The 23,425-nt window shown below is 40.1% G+C and overlaps 1 protein-coding gene across 1 annotated transcript in view; it reads right to left on the bottom strand.

Moving 5' to 3' along the window:
- Positions 1–23,425, bottom strand: part of b4galnt3b (beta-1,4-N-acetyl-galactosaminyl transferase 3b) — a 117,736-nt gene that overhangs the window by 51,797 nt on the left and 42,514 nt on the right. The window contains 1 exon segment of the mRNA XM_052030002.1: positions 1,336–1,431. Coding sequence (XP_051885962.1) covers positions 1,336–1,431 — 96 coding nt within the window.

Below are 23,425 nucleotides of genomic sequence, written 5' to 3'. Positions count from 1 at the left end.
TAGACACAGCCCAGCACATCATGGACCCCAGCCTCCCCTCCTTGGACTCTGTCTTTACCTCTCGTTGTCTTGGTGTAGCAGCCAGCATAATCAAAGACCCCACTCACCCGGGACATTCTATCTTCTCTCCTCTTCCATTGGGTAAAAGATACAGGAGCCTGAGGGCATGTACCACCAGACTTAAGGACAGCTTCTATCCCACTGTGATAAGACTATTGAACAGTTCCCTTATACAATGAGATGGACTATGACCTCACGATCTACCTTGTTGCGACCTTGCACCTAATTGCACTGCACTTTCTCTGTAGCTGTGACACTTTACTCTGTACTGTTGTTTTTTTTACCTGTACTACATCAATGCACTCTGTACTGACTCAATGTAACTGCACTGTGTAATAAATTGACCTGTACCATCAGTTTGTAAGACAAGCTTTTCACTGTACCTCGGTACAAGTGAAAATAATAAACCAATACCAATACCAAAACCAAAGAGTTTGCTTATGCAATTTTCTCAAACTAAATCTTACATGATAACAGACAAGTGCAGATAAAGCTATAAACTATTACATGCTCACAAATTCCATTTGCTCTTGTTTTTACAAAAGATTTATGAAAGTGACCACAAATATATCAAGTGAAAATAGCAATGGAATTGAATGGAAGGAAAATAACCCAATGTGACAGGTTACTAAAAATTAAAACAAGATGCAGTTTTTGTTTAAATACATTCAGGTATTTTTTGTGGACATTTTTCCATTTTCACAATGAATGGGGCATTTTATTTTCAAGAAAGGATGCATTTGTATCAACTTAGAAATTTCACGCTTTTCTTGCAAGAATATAATTTCACTCTTTCAACAAATTAAAAGTTCCTACCAAAGTACAAGCTACTATGTAAACAAAATCAGGGAAAACTGCCTCACGTAAAAGCTAATCAATGCCTGGGGTATACACTGGGCAAATAATTAGAGACAATGCGAAAAAAAATTGGTCATGCATGCTAAGTTTTTGAAGCAGAGTACAACTCACATTACCACTTCGTATAATTGAGGAAAAATGTTTATGCTGTACACCTTAGAACTGCTTAGGGAATAGTTGGAATCAAACACAAGCATTTAGAGTGCTTGTGGGCCATAACTTGGAGTGAAAGAATTTTTCTCATGCTTGGTTTTCTTTCTTTCAGAAAGGTCATATCACTACAGGTTCTATGTTCTAATATATATATGTTCTATATATGTTCTATGCTCTAAGTAATAATAACTTGTAAAGATTATTAAGATTACAAATGACTGGTCCTAACTTCTTCTTACCAACATAACTATAATTAATACTCACATGTGGGAAGAGGGGGAAGTGAATATTTTTCCTGAGCTGATCAACAGAGCCACCACACCAATCTTCAAATATGTGCAAATTTGCTTGACCCACTAACTGTACAAGGGAAACATTAAATATTTTCATTAGTTCACAGCAGTGTTCTTATTTATACATTCTAAACAAAAACATTTAATCATAAAAGAATTGACAGCAATCATGATTAAAACATTCAGCAAGCCAAGCAGTCCCCAAGGAAAGAAATACTGAGCTAACTTTTCAATTCAAAAATCTTTCTATTGGAAGCAAAGTACTGGAGATTCTGGAAATCTGAAATAAATTTTTTTTTAAATGTTAGAAATACTCAGAAGGTCAGTCAGCTTCTATGAAGATAGAAACAGAGTTAACATTTCAGGCTGCTGATCTTTCATCAGATGTGGTCAGCTATATTTTTGGTATTCTGTTCCCTGTGCTTCTAATCTAGGCTGGCACTTCAGTGCAATTCTGTAGTGTTAAACTGACCTTGCCATTTATTTGCATATGGTCAGATGGTATTGTGGAAGAAACCTTTGCCAAGCTGTCCCAATGTTATTATTTTGAACACTGTATTCATACTTCTACACTTTGGAAGAACCAACTGCTACACTTTCCCCATTACTGTATGTATTAAGACACACTGCAGGAGTTCGACACACTAACAAAAAAAAACCTGTGTTAATTTACATCATGTCTGCACCTCTTAAAGGGGAAATGAACACTGGGTTCAACCAGTGGCTGGAGGATATTTTGTGGCTTTGAAAGCACTGTGACCAAAGGCAACACAGAAAAGAGAGCAGACACCCCATTTCACTGATATTAATCTTGAGATCCTACTCAATGGGGATATGCAATAGGGGGCTTGCAAGGTAGGGGCAGGAGGTCATTGATGTCTAAAATGAATTGGGTGTCTGAGGTGATGGTCAGAGAGGTGAATACCTGAAGTGATGCTTTGAAGGTCTGTCCCACTGTTGGAAAAAGTTTAGTGGTCAACTGCTCAATGTCAATGAAACAGCACCAACACTTGCACCAATGCAATCATACGTACACCCTAAATGTCATCCGCACTCTCCTATGGGATTCCTGCTTCTCTAGCCCTTTGCCTCTTCCACCTATCACCTCCTAGCTACTTACACCTTTCCCTTTCACCCCTCCCTCCCCCACCCACCTACCTTCCCCCTCTCACGTGGACTCACTATCAGCTGCCAGCTTTCTGCCACTCCTCCCCCTACCATTTTATTCTGGCTTCTGCCCTCTTCTTTTCCAGTCCTGATGAAGGGTCTTGACCCAAAACATCGACTATTGTATTTCTCTCCATAGAAGCTGCCTGACCTGCTGAGTTCCTCCAGCATTTTGTGTGTGTTGCTCCAGAATTCCAGCATCTGCAGAATCTCTTGTGAATATACATTTCCAGTTCTTTAACCATTTTCTTTTAACGAGTTATTTAACTTAGTACAATAGATTTTGTTTCCTTTTTTTCCCACACTACAATGGACTTTTTCTTTTTTTGTGTTGTGTTCCTTTCTTGTATAATTTATGTTGTTAATTTATGTTTTTCTTGTGAATGTCGTGTATCTGATGCTATGTGCCTGTGATGCTGCTGCAAGTAAGTTTTCTCATTGCACCTGTGCATACATGTACTTGTGTATATGACAGTAAACTCAACTTTGACTATGACATGCATTGCAACAGGCTCACTGATACTCTTCCTCCTCTTCAGCTGCAGGACACTCACTCAGCCACATCCCGAGTGTAGAGCATACCCTACCAGAGTGAGGGCCCATCCCTCTGGAGCAATGAGTTTGGGCACTCAAGGGCTCAGCTGCCACAGAACCCTGCGGCCATTGATTTGATCAGAGATCACCCAGGATAAATTATCTCCTCCTCCCATCATTTCATAGACTTTTTCTGTCATAACAGGCAAGTGGTTTAAATGTATTCCTTGCAACATTATTGCCTCAGCTGCCCACCCCCCCCCTATCCCCACCTCCCCTGGCAACAAGGAACCATGTGCCCCTCTCACATTAGATACACAACTACTACCTGCCGTGCCCTGGCAGAAGAGCTAATCTCAATTGTTAAAGGAGAAAGTCACTGCATCTGACAGTTGCAGCTGCCAGGTCAAATCCCTACACTTCTCGAAGAGAACACAGAACAAAGTTGATCACTGTGCACAGCAAGATGCTTGAGGTATGATTCACTTTATCCAAAAGCCTCCATAAATATTTGTGAGAAACAGGAAGTCTAGCTCTAACCTTTCACTTTTAGCCTTCACTTTTGGTCTGAAGCACATCCATTCCAGCATTCAAGTAGCGGCCAGTTTCATGTTAACACACATTTAACACTATTACAGCACAGGCAGGAGTCACCCAACAGACATGTTGCACTGGAAGCTCTGACTTCTGCTATCTTTGCTCTGGATTCCTAAGTTGACAGGGGCTTCCACAGTGTAACAGCACTCCAGCAATCTAACCTCCTGCAGATTGCTGAAATAGTCGATAACCTGCCCCAGGGAAATGGCAGTGATTCCAAAGATATGAATTGGCCGTGTGAAGATCATCACTAATGCTTTGGCAGCTTTTCGAATTCTGGTTAGTAATTTGTCAGGTCAAGAAGATTTTTCTGGTTTTAGTTTCCTTATTTTCTTTGATGTTTTCTCTTTAGTGATCTGAATTACTTAATGTCATTAGACCCTGGGTTCCCCTCCATTTCTGCTACACTTACTGCATCTTCTGCAGTGAAAACAGATTCAAAAGTTGTTTAATGTGCCAGGAATTTCTTTATTCTGCGTTACAATTTCTGTTGTCACCATCTCCAGGGATCCAATTTATTTTTGCTATTCTTTTTACAAAGCTATAGAAGCTCTTCATTTTATTTATATTTCTTGCCAAGTTATTTCCATATTATCAAATTTTTGATTATTTGTTCTGGTTTCCTGAGACTAGTTCAATCCTCAGACCTCCCTTTTTTCTTGGCAACAATATAAATTTGCTATTATTCTTAACCTTAGTTTGCCACAGATGTGGTTTCTCACGGAGTTCTTGTTTCTCAATGTACATTAGTTCATAATTTTCCATCATCAGAGGAATCTGAGAGGGTTAAATAAACAAATCTTTGGAAATACAAGCCCAGTTGAGAAGATGTGAGAAGATAGGATAGTGATTATTGTAAACAGTGCATTCAGTAGAAAAAGACAAATGTCACACTGAAGCTTTCTGAATTTCTGGTTAGGCCTTAGCTGAAATTGGATGTGAAATTCTGGGCACCAGATTTTAGGGGGATACCAATGGTTGAAAGAAAGTAAAGGGTTTACCAGGAGGATATGTGGGATTGGGTGGAGTGGGGGCTGGAGTTGTGGGTGGTGGGTTAGAAGGGTTCAAGGAAGGTTCATAATGTTGAAAGAAAACCCAATTGTGATATTCAGTATTAGGGGATGAGGGAGGGGATATCAGTAAGCAACTGAGAAGAAACCAGTTCCTCCAGAGAGTGGAACAGTGAGCAGAATCTATGCATTTAAAACACTTACAAAATGAACTGGAGGAGAGATGAATACAATTTCATTGTGCAGGAAGTTGTTGCATTAACACACCGACTAAAAGTGCGGTAGAATCAAACTGATCTTAGAATTAACTTTCAAAATATAATTGGACCTACACTGAGAGGTCTAACTTGTGGGGTCACAGGGAATAAAATGGGTTTGGGGGAAATCAATTTAACAAATTTTTCCAAAGAGTCAACACAGGCATAATGGGCTGAAAGACTTCCCTGATTATGGATTTGATGATGTTCTTCTAATACGGATGCCTGGCAAATTCTCATTAAACTGATAAAAATGACCCAAAGTTTTATTGTATAAGCAGAATCAATCATTACTCCTGCCACATCATTGTACAATTTATTTGCCGTATATTAAAATGACATCTTTAAATAAAAAATTCAGTAGACTCCTCCAGCCACCCAATCCCACTTATGAAAACTGCCATTTGCCTTCTTGGGATGACTTGCCTATGAATAATGCCTTCACGTACTTGGTGCCAAACTGTAAATTAAGATTGCACATTTAAATGTGCCACTTCTTTTTTCAGGGCTGGGACAAGTTATTTTCCCCATTTTTCTCCTTTTCGTGTTTTTTCTCGTATTCAACAGGATCACCATGTAGCTTGTCCCAAGCTGCCATTTGCTTCATTTCTTGCCTAGCCAGCAGGAAGTGTCATTTTGCAAAATGTTTTGAGCTTTTTCAACCCATGGTGCTATAAATTCTGCTACTTGGTTCAGCTCTCTTCAGCTGATCTTTATCCCTCCACCCCTTAAAGAAAATTTCTTGCCTCCATCTGGTATTTATATTTCTGCAGCTGGATCAGATTAACTTCAACTAGATTACAAGCATTACCTACAACATCAACTGCTGCTATGCTGCATGCTAATACACTGCTCTGTTATCCAATCCAACGACTTGAATACAAAAGTTTAGACGGACACTCCAGTACAGAGAGATGCCTACTTTAAGATTTGCAGCCTTTTGAAGCAATCATTAAGTAACAGTCCAGTCCATAGCCTATGGTAGACACAAAAGATCACATGGCACAATTTTGTGGGGTAGAGGAAGTATCCCCAATATTCCTGGGAATATTTATAACTTAACCAAGCTCACTTGAACAACTTATCAAGGCGTAATCACATTGTTATTTATGGTAGCCAGCTGTATGCAAAATGTTGGATTTACAGGTTGGCACCAAGTATGTGAAGGCATTATTTAGAGGTAGGTCATTGTCTATAAATTGTACAATGCTGTACAAATACACTTCTTTGTTTCACTAATTACAAATTAATTCCTCCTAAAACGCTTTAAAATTACTTTTACATTTGGCTGTTTAGGTCAGGTTCCACCATAAGCACCCTTTGGGACCAAAGGTTAAATCTGTGTGTGGAGCCAGGGGGTGTGGGCAAGGTCCTAAATAAATAGTTCTTATCTGTATTAACCAAGCGAAGGACATGGGGGATAGTGAGTTCAGGGAGGGATATGTTGATTGGCTGGAACACCTAGGTATTATGAAGGTGGAGGCGTTTGATGTTTTGGAACGTATAAGGGTGGATAAATCCTCCGGTTTAGGTGAGATCTATCCTAGAATGCAGTGGGGAAAAAGGGAGATTGATGGGGCCCTGACGGAGATTTTTGCATCCTCACTAGGGGCAGGCAAGGTATCAGAAAACTGGAGGACAGCTAATATTGTTCCTTTATTTTACAAGGAAACAGGGATAAGCCAGGTAACCACAGGCCCATGAACTTATATACTTGGAAAGGCAGGGACAAATTAGGGATAGTCAGCCTGGCTTTGTGAGGGAGAGAAAGCTGCCTCACCAAATTGACAGTTTTTTTTGAGAAGGTAACGATAGAGACCGATGATGGCAGGGTGGTGGATGTTGTCTATATCAACTTTAGTAAGTCACTTGACAAGGTCCCAAGTGGTAGGCTGGTTTAGGTGCATGGGATCCAAAATTGGCTTAGTGATAGGAAGCAGAAGGTAATGGTGGAAGAGTGTTTTTTCCGATGGGAAAGTCGGCGGAGTATTGGAGATGGAACTTGATCCCAACAAGTGAGAGGCGACGCATTTTGGGAAATCAAATGCTATAAGTACAGTAAATGTCATATACAGTAAATGGTGGGATGCTGAGGAATGTTGACATTGGGGTTCAAACTCGTAGTTCCCTGAAAGTGGCAACACAGGTCAATAGGGTGGTGAAGCAAGCACACTATACACTTGCCTTCATAGGTTGGGGCATAGAATATAAGATTTGGAATGCTACGTTGCAACTTTACAAAATACTGGTTAGACCGCACTTGGAGTATTGTGTGCAGTTCTGGTTGCCACACTATAAGAAGGATGTGATTGTGTTGGAGAGTGCAAAGGATATTCACTAGGACGTTGACTGGATTGGAGAACTTTAGTTAAGGGGAGAAACTGGGTAAGCTGGGTTTGTTTTCCCTGAAGCAAAGTAAGTTGAGGGATGATCTGGGAGTATATAAGATTATGAGAGGCACTGATAAGGTAGCGCGTGGGCCATTTAAAAAGACTTCCATATCCAGCAGGCAGCGTCAGAGCGAGCAGCTGAGTGAGAGGGAGCACAGTGGTTTGGGCTTTGGCTCAACGGGCTTCGGCGAGACCAGGTAAGAGGCGAGAGTTATAGAGCAGGTGTAAGTCACTGGTTTATTTATCTCAGTAGATAGTATTGGACAGTGCCATAGCAGTATGCATCTGGGATTGGTCTTATGTTTGGATTGCCAGATGTAGGGACCCTGGGAGACTACCAGCCTCCCCGATGATTACATCTGCACAAAGTGCATCGAGATGCGGCTCCTCAAGGAACGTGTTGAGAGTCTGGAGCAGCAGCTCGATGACCTTCGGCTGATTAGGGAGAGTGAGCAGGAAATAGACAGAAGTTATAGAGTTTGTAGAGAGTACCTCTGTGGCAGTCCCCCTCGAAAATCAGTATCTCATTTTAGATTCTGTTGGAGAGGATGACCCAACAGAGGAAGACCACAGCAACCGGGACTTTGGCACTGTGCCTGGTGCTGTGGTCCAGAGGGGAAGGAGTAATGCAGTGGTTACTGGGGATTCTATAGTGAGGGGAATGGATAACAGATTCTGTGAACCCGACAATGAATCCCGGATGGTGTGTTGCCTCCCTGGTGCCAGGGTACGGGATGTCACGGACTGGGTCCAGAATATTCTGAGGGGAGAGGGTGATCAGCCAGAACTCTTGGTACATGTAGGTACCAATGACATAGGTAGATAAAGAGAAGAGGTCCTGAAGGAGGAATACAAAGAGTTAGGAAGAAAGTTGAGAAGTAGGACCTCTAAGGTGGTAATTTCAGGATTACTACCTGTGCCATGTGCTAATGGAAGTAAGAATAGAAAGATCTGGCAGATGAATGCGTGGCTGAGTAACTGGTACATGGGGCAGGGCTTCAAATTTCTGGATCATTGGGACCTTTTTTGGGGGAGGCATGACCTATTCACTAAGGATGGGTTACACCTAAACTCCAAAGGGTCCAATATCCTGGCGGGAATACTTAATTTAGCTGTTGGGGAGGGTTTAAACTAATCTGGCAGGGGGATGGAAACCAGGATGTTAGGATACAAGATGTTAGGGTAGAGGAGGAGGTTTATAGAAACAAGTCCAAGATAATGTGCAGTGAGGATGGTAAGAAGGACAGGCAGGTGAAAAGTCAGGATAATTTGCTGAATAGAAGTACAACAAAATCAGTAGCAGATACCGGCCTAAATATACTATATTTAAATGCACGAAGCACTAGGAATAAAGTGGATGACCTAGTGGCACAACCACAGATTAATAAATACGACATTCTGGCAATCACCGAGTCATGGCTTTATGACAGATGTGATTGGGAACTAAATGTTCAGGGGTACACAGTGTATAGGAAGGATAGGTGGGTAGGCAGAGGGGATGGTGTGGCCCTGATGGTTAGTAATGATATAAAATCAATAGAAAGGAAGGACATTGGGTCAGAAGAAGTGGAATCCTTATGGGTGGAGCTAAGAACTAGCAAGGGTAAAAGGACAATAATAGCAGTTATAGAACCATAGAACCATACAGCACAAAACAGGCCCTTCGGCCCACCATGTTGTGCCGTCCATCAAACCACCCTCACACTATCTAACCCTTTCCTCCCGCATATCCCTCCATCTCACATTCCTCCATGTGCCTATCCAACAAACTCTTGAACCTGTCCAATGTATCTGCCTCCACCACAACCCCAGGCAGTGCATTCCATGCACCAACCACTCTCTGGGTGAAAAACCTCCCCCTGACATCTCCCCTGAACCTCCCACCCATAACCTTAAAGCCATGCCCTCTCGTCTTGAGCATTGGTGCCCTGGGAAGGAGGCGCTGGCTGTCTACTCTATCTATTCCTCTCAATATTTTATATACCTCTATCATGTCTCCTCTCATCCTCCTCCTTTCCAGTGAATAATCCGCTCTAATATATAGGCCCCCTAAAAGCAGTCAGGATGTGGACTATAAGTTGCAGTTAGAAATAGAAAAAGCGTGTCAGAGTGACAATGTTAGGATAATTATGGGGGATTTTAACATGAAGGTGGATTGGGAATCTCAGCAAGGCAGTGGATCTCAGGAGAGTGAGTTTGTAGAACGTCTACATGACGGCTTTTTGGAGCAACTTGTTGATGAGCCCACCAGGGATTGGCTGTTTTGGATTTGGTGCTGTGTAACAATCTGGAGGTGATTAGGGAATTAAAGGTAAAGGAACCATTAGGAACTAGTGATCACAATATGATTGAGTTCAGTTTCAAACTTGAGAAGGACAAGCTGATAACTGGTGTATCGATATTTCAGTGGAACAAAGGAAATTACAGTGGCATGAGAGAGGAGTTGGCCCAAATTGATTGGAAGAGTAAGCTAGCTGGAGGGACGGCGGAGCAGAAATGGATAGAATTTCTACAAGAAATAAGGAAAATGCAGGATAGATATATTCCAAGAAAAACGAAGGTTTTGAATGGAAAAAAGGCACAAATGTGGATAACGAGAGAGGTGAAGGCTAAAATAAAAGCAAAAGGGAGGGCATACAAGGAAGCAAGAATTAGTGGGAAAACAGAAGACTGGGAAACTTTTAAAAACCTGCAGAAAGAAACTAAGAAGGTCATTAGGAAAGAAAAGATGAATTATGAAAGGAAGTTGGCAGATAACATTCTAAAGGAAACTAAGAGATTTTTTAAAATATATGAAGAGTAAAGGAGAGACACAGGTTGCTATAGGACCAATTGATAACGGTGCGGGGGAGATTATAATGGATGATAAAGAGATGGCAGAGGAACTAAATGAGTATTTTGCATCGGTCTTCACTGTGGAGGACATCAGCAATATACCAGATAGTCAGGGGTCTCAAGGAATGGAACTGAGTTCGGTTAAGATTACTAGAGAGAAGGTGCTAGGAAAGCTAAACGGACTAAAGACAGATAAGTCTCGAGGACAGGAGGAGGTGCATCCCCGGGTTCTGAAGGAGGTAGCTTTAGAGATTGCGGAAGCACTGGTGATAATCTTCCAGGAATTGATAGACTCCGGCATGGTTCCGGAAGACTGGAGGGTCGCAAATGTAGTTCCGCTGTATAAGAAAGGTGGGAGGCAGCATAAAGGAAATTACAGACCTATTAGTCTGACATTGGTGGTGGGAAAGTTATTAGAATCGATCCTCAAGGATGAGGTTATGGAATACCTAGAGATGCAAGGCAAGATAGGTCCAAGCCAGCATGGTTTCGTGAAGGGAAGATCCTGCCTGACCAACCTATTGGAGTTTTTTGAGGAAATCTCAGGTAGGGTGGATAAGGGAGAAGCTGTAGATATTGTGCACTTAGACTTTCAAAAGGCCTTCGACAAGGTGCCGCACAAGAGGCTGATTAATAAGATGAGAGGTCACGGAATTACAGGTAGGATATTGGAATGGGTGGAGCATTGGCTGGTAGGCAGAAAGCAAAGGGTGGGAATAAAAGGGTCCTGTTCTAGTTGGCTACCAGTTACTAGTGGTGTTCCGCAAGGGTCTGTGTTGGGGCCGCTTCTTTTTACTTTGTACATTAACGATTTGGATGATGGAGTGAATGGTTTTGTGGCTAAGTTTGCAGACGACACCAAGATAGGTGGAGGAGTCGGGAGCATTGAGGAGACAGGAAGGTTGCAGAGAGACCTAAATAGTTTAGGAGAATGGGCAAGGAAATGGCAGATGAGATTCAATGTTGAGAAATGTGCTGTTGTACACTTTGGAAACAGAAATAAACGGACAGATTATTATCTAGAAGGGGAGAAAATTCAAAGTACAGAAGTACAAAGGGACTTGGGGGTACTCGTGCAGGATACCCTAAAGGTTAACCACCAGGTTGGATCGGCAGTAAGGAAAGCGAATGCTATGTTGGCATTCATTTCGAGGGGCATAGTGTATAAAAGTAGGGAGGTGTTGATGAGGCTCTATGGGGCACTAGTGAGGCCTCATTTGGAATACTGTGTGCAGTTTTGGGCCCCACATCTTAGGAAAGATGTGCTGATGTTGGAGAGGGTTCAGAGGAGATTTACGAGGATGATTCCCAGAATGAAAGGGCTTGCATATGATGAGCGTTTGTCAGCTCTTGGACTGTACTGACTGGAGTACAGAAGAATGAGAGGGGACCTCATAGAAACATTTAGAATGTTGAAAGGACTGGACAGAGTAGATGTGGCCAAGCTATTTCCCTTGGTGGGTGAGTCCAGGACCAGAGGGCACAATCTTAGCATTAGAGGGTACAGTTTTAAAACAGAGTTGAAGAGAAATTTCTTTAGCCAGACTGTAGTGAATTTTTGCAATTCTTTGCCACGTACAGCAGTGGAGGCCAGATCATTGGAGGCGTTTAAGGGGGAGGTAGATAGTTATCTAATTAGTCAAGGTATCAAGGGATATGGGGATAAGGCCGGAAATTGGGGCTAGAAAGGAATAGTTTTTTTCTCTCTCATGGACATTCCCCCATTTCTCATTTCTTTTTTCTTTTTCCTTTTCCCTTTCTTTTCTTTGGAGCAGACTCGATGGGCCGAATGGCCTATTTCTGCTCCCTTGTCTTGTGATCTTGTGAATATCTTTCCCCCCCCCCCCCCCCCCCACAGTAGGGGTATCAAAAACAAAGCACAGATTTAAGTTGAGGGAAGCAGTTTCATAGGTGATCCAAAGGCAATAATTTTTTTTACACGGAGTGGCTGATATCTGGAATGTGCTGCCCGTGTAGGCAGTGGTATCAAATACAATAATGATGTTTAAAGAGGTATTTAGACAGATACTTAAATAGGCAAGGAATAGAAGGATACAACCCTAGTATGGGATTTGTGTAGATGAACAAAAAGGTCAGAATGGACGTAGTAGGTCGAAGGTCCATCTCTGTGTTGTACAACTTCATATATTGTGATCATTCTACATTGTAAACAAGCTCCTAGCATGTCCACAAACACTAACCAATTATTACAGTAACAGAAGCACATATTACATACAACACTGGGTCTATAATTTTGCTGTTCTGACATGAAAACCAAATTTAATAGTGGAGCCACAGAAGAGTGGTCAAGAAATACTGAGATCAGGCAATCATGTAATTGTTTACGGTGTGAAAAGTCCAACACACAGTAATCCAACATGTAGTTAAAATGGCTGTGAGTTCATTATCAGAGACAAGTGCCCACACAAAAAGGAAGAGCTTGAACATGGCATCTTTGGCAGTTCCCATATGGCCAGTTGCACAAGCTCACCTACCAGAGCCTTCACCTTCTGACCCTATCTGAAGGAAAGGATTTTTTTTGAGAGGTACATAGAGAAGTTTGGATGGCTGCAATTATAGATAAAATGAAATATTTTGAATATTGAAAGTTTAAACAATGACAGCCCAACTTCAAAATGTGATTGATGCAATTGTTCAATTAAAACAACTCAAAGTGATGCACATTATTCTGTTTCAGTGGTCAGAAGTCAGCCAGCATATACAGTATTTCCATGCCCGAATTTTTCAGGACATCTGGGCAGGCCTCATAGTTTCCATTTACTTATACATTTTATTACATCGGCTCAACTGCCAAGGCATATCATGAATTGCTTCTTTATTTTTGTAATATCCCACACACATTATTACATCATTGCACTAAACAGAACAGTAGAAACCCTACACTGATTGCAACATTCAGCTGTCATCTACCCTTGCTGGAATCTCTCAGGTCTTTGGTAGTGACACCCAGGGGCCTTTTTTCCATACAATGAATGCAAGAGACTTTCCAAAGTGCAACTGAAAACTCTAGTTATAAATAAGCCACAAAGACATATTGCGAGGGGGAGGGAGGGGTACCTTCAGTTCTCTACAATGGCTAACAGATTTTCCTCCCCCTTCAATTTCAATGGAAGTAAACAGAACACAGAATTCCAGCCAACGATGTAATCTTCAGCATTGCAGCCAAATATTCTCAGGTGGCAGCAATCTGGTTTACAAAGTTTCAATGCATTTCATTTTGTTTAACCTCGAAGATCACAGAGTCTATAAATTGTGTGCAGCAAATAACAACAGTCACACTTGGCATTGCCACTTATGACTCAAGCTAACTGCAGCTTGTTATTTGAAACCTTTCCACCTGCCACTGTTCATCATCCAAGGTTAGTGAAAATTTCCTCTCTATCAAATCAATGGAAAGGTTACTACTGATTTTGTTTTACTACAATACCAGATTCTATTTGAAATAGATGCTACATGAAGTAAATTCACCATTAGCAAGGATTTCTATAATTAGGCTGTTTACAGTTGTATCCGAAACAGATACAACTACAACTGGAAATGGTTTGGGCAAAATAAGTGGTGAAATAAAATTCTAAATCTTCCATAATACTCTCAATCCCAGGTACTTTTATCCCCAGGAAAAAATGGACAGTATGAGATGCAGATTTTAGAGAATAGAAATATATAGCACAAGTTTTTTTTAAACTTTAGTACAGCAGTAATATTGGTGTAGTAACAAAATTGAATTCTACTGAGCAGCTTAATCCTTTTGGGCAGAGCAGAACAGCTGTTGTGGGAGGGAAGAAGGAAATCTCATTAATTCTGTGGCAGTCATCATAACTGGAAAGATGTGGGAACTTGCCCTGAAGGAGTTTATTCAAAATTTGCAAATAATTTATATATTGGCCACAAAAATTACACAATTTAGAAAGGGTGAATGACGGAAAGGAAGAAGAAGAAATTCATTTAAGTCCAAAGCAAAGTCATTCTGGGTAGATAATTCCCAAAAAGGTAACTTAATTTCCAAGTAATTCTCTATATACTAAATTCACAATAAAGCTAGATGTGAGTACAAGTACACTAAATTCACAATAAAGCTAGATGTGAGTACACTAAAAGACGTACACAATAATTCTTTTTAACAAAATAGGAAAAAAACAATCCTTTCAGAACAATTAATCAAAAATGAATGTTCCAGGCACTGCCGAAATTAACTTTGCAGATAAGTGCTGCATACAGGGGTGGCACAGCAGTTAGTGCTCCTTCTTCACAGCTCTAGGGACCTGGGTTTGATTCTGACCTCAGTTGTTCTGGTTTCCTCCCACATTCGGAAGATGTGTTGGTGAGCTATTTTGCCGCTGTAAATGACCCTTTAGTGTAGGTTCGTGTAGGTAGTGTAGGAATCAAAGGAATCAGAATCAGGTTTATCATCACTGACATATGTTGTGAAATTTGTCATTTTATGGCAGCAGTACAGTGCAAGACATTAAAAATTACTATAAGTTACCAAATAGATAAACAAATAAATAGTGCGAAAGAGGAATAGCGAGGTAGCGTTCATGGACCATTCAGAAATCTGATGGCAGAAGAGAAGAAGCTGTTCCTGAAATGTTGAATGTGGGTCTTCAGGCTCCTGTACCTCCTCCCCGATGGTAGTAATGAGAAGAGGGTATGTGCCGGATGGTGAGGGTCCTTAGTGATGGATGCTGCCTTCTTGAGGCAGTGCCTCTTGATGTCCTCAATGAGTTGTGCCTGTGGTGTAGCTGGATGAGACTACACCCTCTGCAGCCTCTTTTGATCCTGCGCATTGGAGCCTCCATATCAGGTGATGATGCAACCAGTCAGAATGCTCTCCACTGTACATCTGTAGAAAGTTGCAAGAATCTTTGGTGACATACCAAACCTTCTCACTCCTAATGAAGTAGAGCCACTGGCATGCCATCTTCATGATTGCATCAATGTGTTGGGCTCAGGATAGATCCTCTGAGATATTGACACCCAGGAACTTGAAGCTGCTCACCCTTTCCACCGCTGACCCCTCAATGAGGACTATACGCATATACAAGAGAAAATAATTCAGGAATACAGGGGAAAAAAGGGAGGGGGAATGGAACAGATGGAGTTGCTCTGCTTTTTCTGTAACATATTAAATATGGTGATAGACATTGGCCAATAGCTCAAGGAACCAAAGAAACATTTCAAAAAATTTTGAACTTCACCTAAGTCAATGCAACTGCTTCCCCCCTCACCCACCCCCTCTGCCCACTGTAATTAGTTTTGAAGCAATAATTTAAAATGTCTTTTGTTCCTACGCAAGGTAGAGCTCTCTTAAATTAACTCATTTAACCACTTTGGAATGAATTCAGAAATGCCAATAATTGCACAGTGATGCTTATTTGGACAAAGATGCAACGATCCCAGCTTAAATAAGTAAGTAATTGTTCAAGAGTGTACTATCTTACACAATCATAAACATACTTCAGCATTCACAGCATGCCAGGGTAACGTTGCTCTAAATCTATCAACAAACAGATGGCAACCTGTACTTGTATCATTAAATTGATGATGATGTCACATTAATTACTGTTATCTGTCGCCCCAACCTTTCCTTGGCTGATGTTAACAGCCAACTAGCATCTACTTCTTTCAGAGTCAAACATTCAGCAATATGGGGATGCACACAGTGGCTCTGAAGTATTCAGCAGGTATATCGGATCGGAACGTTGAGTTATGTTGGGGATACCATGACTCTTCAATGAGAGAGACAAATTGAGTGGGTGGGTGAAACTTAGCAAAAGGAGTTTACTGTGGGAAATGGTGAGGTCATGCACTTAGGTAAGAGAAATCAAAATGAAGACACAAGAGAGACTGCAATTGCTGGAAATCTGGAGCAACACACACGAAATGCTGGAGGAACTCAGCAGGTCAAAAGGTGGATCTCCGCAGAGAAATCAAAAGGCAGGTCACCAAAGACTCTTGCAAATTTCTACAGATGTACAGTGGAGAGCATTCTGACTGGTTGCATCACTGCCTGGTATGGAGGCTCCGATGCGCAGGATCAAAAGAGGCTGCAGAGGGTTGTAGAGTCAGCCAGCTCCATCACGGACACAACCCTCCTGGCCATCAAGAACCTCTTCAAGAAGGTGTCCCAAGAAGGCAATATAAGAACCCTCACCACCTGGGACATGCCCTCTTCGCGTCGGAGGTACAGGAGCCTAAAGACACACTCAACATTTCAGAAACAGCTTCTACCCCTCCGCCATCAGATCTCTGAACAGTCCATGAATCCATGGACACTGGCTCATTATTCCTCTTTTGCACTATTTATTTATTTTTATAACTTATGGTAATTTTTATGTCTTGCACTGTACTGCTGCTATAAAACAACAAATTTTACAACATATGTCAGTGATAATAAACCTGATTCTGATCATTATCTAAATAGAAGAGACTGCAAGTAAGTGAAGGTCAGAAGGATCTTGATATTGTTGATATTGTTGTTCATGAATCATAAAACCTTGCTAGGCAGATGCAGCAAAAGGCATATTGGCCTTTATTGCAAAGGTATTGGAGTTCAGAAACAGGGAACATTTTTTCAATGGTACAAGGTGCGGGTGAGGCCAAAAATGGACAACTGTGCACAGTTCTGGTCCCTTTACCCAAGGAGCGATAAGCAGCATTGGACGCAGTCCAAAACAGATTCACTACGCTCAATCATGGGATAAGAGGAATGTCCTATCAAGAAGATGAAACAGGTTGGGTCTGTGTTCTTCGGAATTTAGAAGAATGAACAATTTAGAAGAATCTTAATGAAAGATGAGCTCCTAAGAGGGCATGACAGGGTAGATGTTTGAAATGTTTCCACTAGTGGAAGAGGCTTGAACAAGTGAACATGGTTTCAAAGTAAGAGGCTAGTCATTTAACACTAAGGAACACAGACTTCTCTTCTTGCAAAGGGTAGTGAATCTCTGGAATTCTCTATCCCAGAGTGTTGTGGAGGCTAGCTCATCAGCTTCCGAGTGGAGGAAAATACGATTGGGCGATTGAGGGGTAAAGGAAACTACCACAAGGGAGGAGTGTAGGCCCAAGGTAGACCAGCCATGATCATATTGAATGGCAAAGGCATCCTTGAAAGGCCATGTGGCCTAGTCCTGCTCCTATTTTCTTGTGTTCTTGGTATCTTACTGAACTTTAGAGAATAGCTGATTGCTATGCTACAGATAAATGGCTATTAACACTTACTGTTTAGCTTTGCACATAAAGGATGATCACTAATCCTCCCTGCTGGCACTACAAGTCAATTACTCCAGTGTGATAATGAGCTTGCAGAACATACAAAAGATCCAAGCATGCTCTTTGGTACAATCCCAAATTAAAAATTCAGAACTTCATCTAAAAGTACAATACACATGACATGCTTTACATGCTCATTCAAATACAACTGTAATTGCAGTCAAAGAACAGCAACCATTACACAACGGACAGCTAGTTTAAGGAAAGAGAAAAACTAAACTAAAAACTGCCTTAAGAATTTTAGTGTTTTTATTTTTTAGATAAGTTTGTCACATAAATTGTTATATTTATTTTGGATTGAAAGCAACATCTTCATAAACCATTATCAAATTAGCATGGTAACACAATAACTGAGTTTTCATCCTGACTAGTGGTGACAAGAGTGAAATATTTGGAGAAATCAGAATTTCTAAACTGACAGATTCTGAAAATTATTTCCGAAAATCTCATTTTAGAAGTGACATTTGTATTTAAATTGAGGTGGTTTGATAGCTTTATCAGCTACACCAGAAATTCTCTCATGGTGGTGCTCATGGCAATTAAAAAAATATTTTTTTAAATTGAAGACATTCAATTTGTCAAGAGAGATTGTTCTTTCCTATAAACTGGATACACATCAGTAAACTCCAGTCCACTTTTGAATTTATCTGCATGACCAAGATACAGGAAGATACAGATGTTACAGATACAGATGTTAGAAGATACAGGAGTCTGAGGGCGTGTACCATCAGACTTAAGAACAGCTTCTACCCCACTGTAATAAGACTATTGAATAGTTTCCTTATACAATGAGATGACCTCACGATCTACCTTGTTGTGACCTTGCACCTTATTGCACTGCACTTTCTCTGTAGCTGCGACACTTTACTCTGTACTGTTATTGCTTTTACCTGTACTACATCTATGCACTCTGTAACTGCACTGTGTAATGAATTGACCTGTACGATCAGTTTGTAAGACAAGCTTTTCACTGTACCTAGGTACAAGTGACAATAATAAACCAATACCAATGACCAATGCTGCGATTCTTTTTCTGAGAGGATCTTCCCAAGGATCGGTTTACCAAGGTATAATAAGGTTCACCAATATTTCCTAGTGGACACTATAGTTTATTATTGGCTCAACAGAACTCGGTACAATAGAACGTGCCAACAATTTAGTTCCATGACTTGTAGGTTTCTGAAAGGAGCCGGAATTATGGGATTCAAGAGCTTTAAAGCACCATATGACAGTTCCATCAATGCCTTCGTTCTGGCAACATTCAGAGCATGTGTATTACCTACAAAGTTATTGTGATGCTCTAACCACCTTCTCAGTCTTGCTTACTTAAGATTATGCATCAGGATAATTGACCACCAATCAAATACATCCTCTGCAGTCAGCATCCAGAGTAAGGAAAAGAACAAAACTCTGCAGATTAAAAAAGAAATCAGCAGTACCAACCTTTGGCTTTCGGAAGTATTGATGCCAAGAGTTAAACCAGCAGTAAGAAGTTAGCAGGGTATGCTACTGTTTTCATAGACTGTAGGTTTAATTTCAGCCTAATGGCAAATCAGAGGGTATTTTAGATAATGAAGAGAAGCAATGATTTAATCACTCTTACCACTTGAACAAATATCATGACCTTCACATACTCTGGATGATACTTTCAAGTCATTAAACCTCCCCTGAAGTGTATGAATTAGTTCTGGAGTTTGTGCCGACATCCTCTGCCACCTAGCTCCATAATATTAGTGCCAGCACCTAAAGGAATTTCCTGTTCTAGGTTGCCAGGAGTCCTTCCATTTTACTCCTCACTTTCGTCACTAGAATATTCAGGAATGCTTCAGAAAATCCAAGAGACCCTACTGCTGTCAAATGCCTGATGATGCTCTTCCTTCAATAGTTCTTTCAGTACCACCAATGCACTAGCATTCACCAAAGGTATGTAACCCTTTAATCAGGTCAACTGGTTTTCCAAATTTCCTGTAGCAGTAATTCAATGACCAACATTTTTATCCCTGTAAACCTATCCCATGTAGTGACTCTACCGTTACTGGTAGAGTCACCGTTAATGGCAAAAACAAAAGGGGACTATTGAAGACATGGTCCATTACCAAAGCAACAACTGCAGAATCAATCCAGACCCTTGCCTCTAACAATGAGATGTCTTTTACTCATTATACAAATAGAGGTCCCAAACAAACATACTTTAAGCATCTACACCGGATTTAATTTTAATTGAAGGAATAAGATTTTTATAAAAAAAGTCTGTGGAATGAAGAATGCTGTGCCATAGGGAAGGGCTAACCATTACAATTTTTAAATACAATTTTATAAATATTTTGAATTGGAACAATTTATAGATTTGTCATTATGAGAAAACAGAGTAATAATATTCACTGTGACAACTCTACTTCTCAGGTGTGGCAGGATATTTATAAAGCTTTTAATTGGCTAGAAATAATAGGTGAAGTCAATTAGAATCAGACAACTGCAAATGGGCAATTGCCTGTCCTGGTTGTCGGTTACTGTCGATATCATAAAGGAATAAAACTTTAGGGCAAAGACTGGAAACCCAATACGAGTTTATGCGACTTCTTTTTAAAAACAAAAGTGGTATGAGAGAGATCCTTCTTAACATCAATAAAATGCAAGTCTTTTACATCCCTTCAAATGTCTTACACACCGTATATCGATTGATGCATTGCAACAAAGGGCAAATCACTATTGTATTTGTGTTGCAGTGAAAAAGTTGGAAAATATTATCGACTGTTCCAGGCATCAGCTTTGGCTCAGCAGGCACACAACCGTCCATAAATTGAAGCTGTGGGCTTGAGCCTCCAGAGAACATATAAATCCAAGCGGATGATTTGGAGCAACTGTGACTATGCTATACACCCACAGTACCATCTTTCAGAGGAGATAATTCCACAAGATATCCCATAAGATATCCCACAATACTATTCATACTAGATTGGAGAAATCTCCCTATGTCATGGCCAGCGTTCATCCAACCAACTTTACTAATAGCAAATTTATTGGATATTTATTTTGTTACTGCCTCTGCAGATCTGCTTTGCACAAATTGATAGCTCCATTTCCTCAGATTCCAAGAGTAATTACACAACTAGGTTATTAATTGCTGAAAATGCTTTAGTATATCATTTAAAAAGTGCTTTATGAGTGCAGGTTTCTTTCTTTCTTCATGGGAGACGCACTCATTAATTTAAAAAAATATTCTTTAAAAATCAGAAAACAAACCAGATAGTTTTAAGTTTATTGGGGTAGAATGTATATTTTGCTTGATTTTTTCTTAATAAAATTTTGCTGAATTAGAATTCCAGTGAGGAATCATGGGTGGAGATTACCTCTTTATCACAATCCATCAGGTTGAGCAATATTATAGAGTATACACTGCTGTTCTAACCTCCTTTGAGAACAGCTCACAGCAACTGAACATAGTACTTCTATTGTTCAGAATGGGAAAATTAATGCAAATAACTTGAAATAGGCAAGTTAATATTGATTTAAGCAATCTCCATTTAACTTCTTTGAAATTATTTGGTTGAAGAACATTTGTAAGTTTATCTGTCCAACAATGTAAGCAAAACTTGTGCAAAGAAAATTACTTAACAGCCAACAGAAAAGCATGATAAAAAGAGAACGATATGACATGGTTTTATAAAAATTGACTTTTTTTGACAATACATTGATTACAGATTTTGATTTACAATCAATTTATACTTCTCAATCCAGATTTAGAGCTTCAAAAGAAAGTGCTTTGTAACTTTTTAAAAAAAATGTGTAGTGTAATTAAGAACAGGATAATATCTGGGCCAACAAAGCAATGAAAAAACCAAGGAATCAGCACATCTGGCACCACAGTTGAACACACTAAGCATTTCTATACGCAATCTTTAAGAGAAAGTTAATTGTAGACTTATCTTCCTTTCATTCATAGAAATAAACAATAGTAACACAGTCAATGGAAAGTGGAAATAGCAGATTCATTCCAAATGAGAGGACAAAACTTTCAGTGAACTAAACCCTCCTACATCTGAGTAGCTAATAGCCACAAAAGAGTGGATGCTGTGCATCTAGAAAATTAACTTAGTGTAAGGGAGTAAAAAGGAAATTGTAGAGGCAAAGGTCAGAATTGGTTCCAGTTTGACTTTGGAGAAATTATGTATATTTTCTCAAGCATATTTTGTGAATGCTTTAAAGAACACACTCAGACTTAGTTTCCGATGTACTTTGTCTGCAAAAGTAATTCTGGACATGTAAGCATATTACTTGGGCAATGTAAACAATTATTGTTGTAATTCCATGTCTTATTTTTAAATTACTGCTGATAGTGATGCCATTTGATTGTTCACTGAAGCATATTTGAAATGCTGCTATTGCTACTTTGATGTAGAATGTTTAGATCAAATTATCTTTGAACCACACGTCAATTGTTTCGCAGACAAAATACATCGGAAACTAAGTCTGGGTGTGTTCTTCCAAGCATTCACAAAATATGCTTGAGAAATATATTTAGTCGCCTTGCAGAAAAAAATGCAGAATTTCTCCAAAGTCAAACTGGAATCAACTCTTACCTCTGCCTCTGCAATTTCCTTTTTTTTGTCCCTCCTTCATCACTGAGCCAAAATCCTGGAGCTCCTTAACCAAAAGAACTGTGGAAATACCTTCACCAGAGGAACTGCAGCTGTTCAAAGCAGGGCTCAGAATTACCTGCTGAAAAGTCTGTATCGGCCAGTGATTTCATTATTAACTGCTGGTAGTTCTCCAGAAGATGCAGCTTGAATGTACAAATCATTTCCACCTCAGTTATAACACACCTTACATTAGCAAACATGCATACTAACTGCATATTTCTTGCCTCCATCTAATTCATGGTCTTTCTATACCATCCTTGTTTATTGCCATGTGTGTCATCCGAGTTTATAACCACCTTGTCTCTCTTCTCTGCTGTCTTTCGCTCAGCCAAGTTAAATCCTTACTTCAGCACATTACTCTCGCCACAATATCTCACATGTTTCATTATCCTTTCTGCTTTCAATTTCTAGTGCATTTCAAGAACTGTTTGTACAGGTACCTTCTCCTCCAAGAATCTCAATTCCTCCCTCCTGCAGAATTCCTGCAGTCAATCATTCACCTACCCTTGTATTCATAACCACGTGGCCCTGGCAACAATCAGAGATTCTGTTCTTAAATGTTGTTTCCTGCTCCTTAAACTCTGGCTGTAGGACCCATGCCTGTTTCCAGTTCAAACACTGGGTCTAACATGCATCATTACTTGCTGTTGTTTCTTCCCCTTTACCTCATAGAATGATCCACATCCACTAACATCCTTTATTGTGCACGAGGGAGGCAATGCACCATTGAGGATACACTTTTACATTTATTAAATGACCAGTTATTTCCATGACATGATCAAATGCAAGGTAACCATGCTGCAGTGGGATGCCAAAGTGGAGGTAAATTAAGTTCAGAAGCATTATCTATCAGTCCTGTTTAGATTTGAGAGATGTGCCAAAGGAATAGTTGTACATTGGTTCATAAAAAGAGATTAACAAATGGAGGAAAAGCAGGAGAAATGTCTTCGCAGATTAAGAACTGGAATGCATTACCTAAAATAGAGAAATTAGATTCCTTATTAATCATCATCAGGTAATTCAAAAAGGAGAAATGACCTCCAGGGCTATTGAACAAAATCCACGGCATGGGACTAAATTAAATCATCTTTTTTGCAGGATTGGGCAGACTTGATGGGCTGAATGGCTTCCCTTTGTACTTAAAGACCTATGGCTTGGCATTATTTTTCACTGGATTTATGCCAGGACAATATCAAACCAATAATCCCATTACATCAGGAATTTCTTTGGCAAATACATTGTGCCAAATATATTCTAATGTTTTGACAGGAAAAGATATTTCCCAATGTTTGTGCTTTAGAAACATGGAGCCAAATCTCTTGAGTCTGATTGTTGGAG

This window comes from Pristis pectinata, chromosome 15 (genome assembly GCF_009764475.1).
Source record: "Pristis pectinata isolate sPriPec2 chromosome 15, sPriPec2.1.pri, whole genome shotgun sequence".
NCBI lineage: Eukaryota > Metazoa > Chordata > Chondrichthyes > Rhinopristiformes > Pristidae > Pristis > Pristis pectinata.
The sequence above is the reverse complement of the archived record's forward strand: the minus strand, read 5'-3'. Positions and strand labels throughout refer to the sequence as shown.